The sequence below is a fragment of the Populus alba genome, chromosome 17 (assembly GCF_005239225.2).
Source record: "Populus alba chromosome 17, ASM523922v2, whole genome shotgun sequence".
Lineage (NCBI taxonomy): Eukaryota > Viridiplantae > Streptophyta > Magnoliopsida > Malpighiales > Salicaceae > Populus > Populus alba.
The window spans coordinates 20,352,940-20,359,001 of NC_133300.1; the positions used below are offsets into that span (position 1 = coordinate 20,352,940).

The 6,062-nt window shown below is 29.7% G+C and overlaps 1 protein-coding gene across 1 annotated transcript; it reads left to right on the plus strand.

Moving 5' to 3' along the window:
• Nucleotides 1-366: 366 nt before the first annotated feature.
• LOC118037212 (putative disease resistance protein RGA1) lies at nt 367-2,516 on the plus strand. The gene is made up of 2 exons (XM_073405793.1): nt 367-2,283; nt 2,431-2,516. The coding sequence occupies exon 1, from the start codon at nt 436-438 to the stop codon at nt 2,281-2,283; it is 1,848 nt and encodes a 615-aa protein (XP_073261894.1). The 5' UTR covers nt 367-435; the 3' UTR covers nt 2,431-2,516.
• Nucleotides 2,517-6,062: the final 3,546 nt, after the last annotated feature.

Consider the following 6,062-nt stretch of genomic DNA (forward strand, 5'->3'; position numbering starts at 1 on the left):
ACTACACTGCCACCACAATCGCAACCACCATCATCACTAAGATCACCACGGCCACTACAGGCATTCATTTCAGTTATCACAAAATTATTATTACATTAAGAAAATGTCTTTTATTATCTTATTAATTAATCAAAAATTAAAATTTTAATACCAAATATATGTGAAGATTAGCCTCAAAGTACTAGATTTTATCCACTAAACTACTCAAAGAAGACATACATCAATGATAAAACCCAATAATCTGCAGATTAATGGAAGCAAAGTGTGAGGTAAGCAATATATATAGAGAAAAACAAATGCATATTTTGAATAAGTTAAAATTAACTTTACAAATCCATAAAAAGGAAAAAAAAATTTGATGGAGGCTTGGGGAAGACATCTCTTGCCAAATCGGTGTGTGATGCTGAGAATGTGAAAAGTCATTTTGATCTGAATATGGAGGTATGTGTTTCAGATGATTTTTCCTTGAAACAAGTGATACAAAAGATTATTAAATCTGCAACTGGGGAAAGATGTGCGGATTTGGATGGGGGTGAACTTGAAAAAAAACTTGAAGCTATTCTGAATGGTAGGAAATACTTGCATCTTTTGGATGATGTATGGAATGAAGAAGCTCAAAAATGGTTGTTGTTGAAGCCTTTGTTATCAAAAGGTGCTGGTGGAAGTAAGATTATAGTAACTACCCGTAGTCAACGTGTTGCTGAGATTATGGGTACTGTTCCTGCGTACAACCTAAGTCTTCTTGGTCAGGAGGACTGTCTGTCGTTGTTTTACAAGTGTGCATTCAAGGATGGGCAAATGGAGTTGTATCCAAATTTGGTTGCAATTGGGAAAGAAATAGTGGCGAAATGCAAGCAAGTTCCTCTGGCAGTGATTAACATGGGGAATCAACTGTATGGTAAGACTGAAGAAAAAGAGTGGGAATCGGTGAGAGACAGTGAGAAGTGGGAAGAAGAGGGAGATGGCATTTTACCTGCCTTGAAAATAAGCTATCAAAGACTGCCGACTCACTTGAAAAGATGCTTTCTTTATTGTTCTGTTTTTCCAAAAGATTACTTGTTCCGAGATCTCTTAATGGTGCAATTTTGGATGGCACATGGGCTCATTCTTCAAACATCAAATCCAAATGAGAAGTTGGAAGATGTTGGCTTGCGTTATGTGCGCGAGTTGATCTCAAGATGTTTCTACCAAGATTATGACGATTTCACTTATGTAGCTATCTTTAAGATGCATGATTTAATGCATGATCTTGCATCATCATTGGCTCAAAATGAGTTTTCAATCATAAGCTCTCAAAACCATCAAATTTCCAAAACGACCCGTCATTTTTCAGTTACCGACTCTGATTCATTTTTTCATCAAACTCTCCCCAAGTTCCCAAACAACTTCCATCAAGTGCGGTCAATAGTCTTTGCAGATAGTATAGCGGGGCCTACATGCAAAATAGACTTTGAGAAATGTTTGTTAGAATTCAAGCATTTGCGGTCTTTAGAATTAATGGATGATTCTGAATTTGAGGCTTTTCCGGAGAGGATTGACGCCTTAAAACATTTGAGATATACCCATTTTGGGGGCAACGCAAAAATAAAAAGACTCCCAAAATCTATTTTCAAATTGCAAAACTTGCAAGCTCTGGCTGTAGGTTTTGGATTAGAAGAGCTGCCTAAAGATGTGAGGTACATGATCAACCTTAGATTTTTATTTGTAGTTACTAAGCAGAAGCGGTTGCCAGAAGGTGGGATTGGGTGTTTGGAGTGTCTTCAAACTTTATTCATTGTTGGGTGTGAAAATCTAGAAAATTTGTGCGAAGATATGCAAGGTCTTAAAAGTCTTCGAAAATTGGTTATTGGTGGATGTGATAGCTTGATTTCTCTGCCAAGAAGCATAAAATGCCTAACTACTCTGGAAGAATTATTTATTATAAAGTGTAAAAAGCTTGATTTGATGACAATAGAAGAAGAGAAAGAGAAAAAAATTCAACCTCTTTCCCTTTCCCTTCGTATTATAATATTTGCAGCGTTACCAGCAACTTTTGCTTTACCAGAACAACTTCTTCAAGGATCTGCAGAATCCTTTCAAACATTTATCATCAAAGACTGTCCAAACATTAAAGAAATGCCAAATTGCATCAATTTAAAAAAACTTCAAAATCTTAAGATCAGTGATTGTTCAAGTTTGAGCAAATGGTGCCGAAGGGGAACAGGAGAAGATTGGCTAAAGATCAAAAATATTCGTAAAATTATGGTTGACGATGATGACAGTGGTGAAGAAACATCTGATTAGGTATGGGTTATGAGTATTTAAATCTATCATATTTAGTTTCACAATTTTTATCCATTCTTCAATTCCTTGTTTTTCATTTAAATTCTTTTCCCCGAAAAGAAAATGCAATGTTTATTTGACAAAACCTCTTGTGTTTTGGAGGGGCAGGTTCAAGTGGAACTCCATCAGATTTAACTAGAGAGCAAAAGAACAAGACAAGTTATGTCATGATAAAATGCAAAGTTGACTAATTCATTCAGCAATTTAAATTTCTTTGAACTTCATGCATCATTATTAAATTCTATGTTTTGTCTAATTTCTTCAAGTTTACTACTGTGAAGGCCCTGTCGGCCAAGATTTTCCACGACAGTTAAGTCTCTTGCAAAGATTAGCTGAAGGCTCGGAGTGTCTGCTTTGTGTAACTTCCCCTGTCTTAATTTTCTTGGCTAGCTGTGTGTGATGATTTGTCATTAATAAATTGATAAACATTTGGTTGTTCTGAATTATTGGCTTGTCTCTTTATTTTATTCAACTTATCTTATTTAAAATATTGTGTGTGATCATTTAAATAATTATGCTTAACATATAAACTCGTCCTTCTAAACAAACTAGAAAGCTGAAGTTGGGAGGAGAAGGACATCATTTCAAACTTACTGCATTGTCTCGTTCATGAGTTTCAAAGATCATAACGAAGAGACATCCATTTCCGCTCCCTTCAAGAACATCTACTCTTTCTTTATATGTGAATAATGCATGGGAACATGCTGTTGCTCTAAACTCTAAGGGTCTGCATGACTAGCTAGCTATCATGCTGAGTAGATTTTCTATTCCAAAAAGAAAAACGAAAATCAAAGAAACTTGGGTCATGCAAGCTTAATGTTATTATTAATATTATAAATATTACTTTTGGGCCAGGCGTTGCAGCCAAACCCAAGACTCTTGAGTATAAATTTACAAAAAGACCTAACACTTTTAAATCTTAGCTTTTATATATATATATATATATATTTTTTGAATGCAAAAAAAATTGACCCACGGCATCGTGCGGGTCATGTAACTTGTAATATACTAAAATTGTGAATAGATCCATTTATTTTATAAAGTTTAATAATATTTGTTTTTTTTAAATTATTTTTTTAACTATATAAGAAAAAAATAAATGTTAATAAAATCAAGTTCAATTTAAAAAAAAATACTTCATCAAACTTGTAGACTAAGGCAACATGTTGTATATTTTAATCTATTTATTTTTTTAATAAGATCTAAATGCAAATTTTGTGATTGTTTTTCATTAATAGCAGGACTTTCTATTCTATTTTTCTATCATATTTTTAAATCTAATTTTTAACCTAAAAATATTAATTAGAATCATTACTATCATAATTAAAAACTCTTGAGAAAGTACATAAGATAGGATAGGTCATGATTATCTTTGATCTCTGATGCATCTCAGGTTTTGAGAGAGACATCACTTGCTTTTATGCTATTGTGCTTACTGCTTAGGAAGTTATAAGTAAAGGATAGATTATTTAGAAGATTTTTTCTGAAGTAAAAGATTTGATGACCATCATACATTCGTTCCTTCAATCACCACAAAGTAAGGATAAATTTTTATTTTTTTTTCTTTTTTTTTCTCCCTGACCATGCTCGAAAGAAAATATTTTAGGTCTAATTTGGGCCATGGCCCAAACACTACTGGCCATAGTCTATTAAAACTCTTAAAAATCCATGAATCCAATATCCCAGCAAAACCTTGATAACTCTCACCGTTACCTTTTTTTTATATGGTTTTGTTGTGTACAGTGTGTTTGAGAGTCTAATAATTATTATTTTTTAAAGTATATTTTTTAAAAAATATATTTAAAAAAATATTTTTTATTTTTAAATATTATTTTGATATCATTACATTAAAATAATAAGAAAATATTAATTTCAAATAAAATAAAAAATAAAAAAAATTAAATTGTTTTTTTTAAAAAAATTTAAAGCACAAAAATAAACAAGATATAAGTAATCAAATAAGTTAAGAACATATTGATTTGTTAAACAATATTTTCCCTCTTCAGCAGCTTGAGATTTGGGTATATAAATAAAGATTAAGTAATAACATCAAGGGTGGAATTATGGTTCCACGCTAATTTAATTTAAATTAAAATGATATAAAAAATCAAAACAAATTTAATTTATAACAGTACATTAAAAAAAAAATAAGACAAATTTTATTTAAAGTAAAATAAATTAAAAAAATTAAAATTTCTAAAATATATATTTAAAATAAAAAATAAACAAGTTATTACTATGCTCCGCAGCTGTAATGCACTCATCATAATAAATTGATTTGTAGGCAATAATTAACTCACTACATCACGAAAAAAACAACTGTTTGCTTTGTTTGGTATTTGCAAAAGTTAGGAAGGGTACCGGCTAAGCTCCTTTAATGAAATGGGTGCATTTAGTAAAAGCACATAAATTCCACCAAAAGAACTTTTAAAAATTAAAATAAATTTCAATGGTCAAAGATAAGGCTCCGTGCCAAAGACAATAATTCAAACACATATTACAAAACAAATGCTTACAAAATTAAATATTAATTTAAAAATAAATATTTGTTTAATATGATTATTTTTAGAAAGCAAACAAAAATCAATAATGCAGTACATTTCTCAAAAAATCTAATATTAAATAATAAAATTGGGAAGAAATAAATTAAAAAAACAAAAAAAAACATATCATATCGATGGTTAAACTTGTCAAACCTATAAATCGGGTAAGCCGGGCTAGTAAGTCAAACCAGTGAACTGAGTTATGGACTCCACTAGGATTATAAAAAAAATTAAAATCTATTTTTTATTTAACTATACAAATAACAAAAATAGATGATTATAAAATCAAATACAATCTCAATACTGAGATGTTTTTTAGATTACGATAACCTCAAAAAAGGCAAAACGAAATCAATTATGAAACTAAATTTCCAATTAATTTAGTATCTAAGGAGAAAAAAAAATTAATTTAAAAAATTAAAACTTGTTAGACCCACAAACCAAGTCAATCAACCAAACATGTGAATAGACCCATGGACTTTATAAAATTTAATAAAATAACTTTTTTTCTGAAACTATTTTTTTAACAATATGAGAAGAAAATAGACAATAAAAAAAATTAAGTTCAATTAAAAAAAAAAATACTCCACCAAATTCGTAAACCATGGCAACCGGGATTACCCTAACAAATCCTCAAACCATATTAACCTTATAGAAAAGTAAGATAAAAGAAAACAAATTATGAAACTAAATTATTAACCATTTCAATATAATAAAATCAATAAAAACAAATTTGAAACAACAATCATGACAAAAATTCAAAAACATATAGAAAAAAAAAAAAATTGTGGGCTACTATTGTCATTCATAGTACAATGTGTGTAGGTGAACAAAGGTTCTCTCACACCCTTTAATTGTTTTTACTTTATAAAGTTTAATAGCTTGACTTTTCTCTAAAACTATATTTTAACTATATGAGAAAAAAAATATAGACTATAAAAAAAGTTAAATTCAATTAAAAAAAAAAGACAATTCACCAAACTTAAAAACCAGAGCAACCTAATTTACCTTAGCAAACCTACAAATCACGTTAACCTCATATAAAAAAAATAAAAAGAAGCAAATTACGAAGCTAAATTCTTAACAATGTCGATTTAAAAAGACGAAATCAACAAAAATATATTTAAAAAAATCATAACAATAATTCAAAAAAACACCAAAAGAAAAAATAAAGCAAAAAAGTGTGGATTACTATTG

What these genes read in the sequence shown, in the direction of transcription:
- LOC118037212 (XM_073405793.1), top strand. Translation starts at nt 436, where the DNA reads ATGGAGGTATGTGTTTCAGATGATTTTTCCTTGAAACAAGTGATACAA.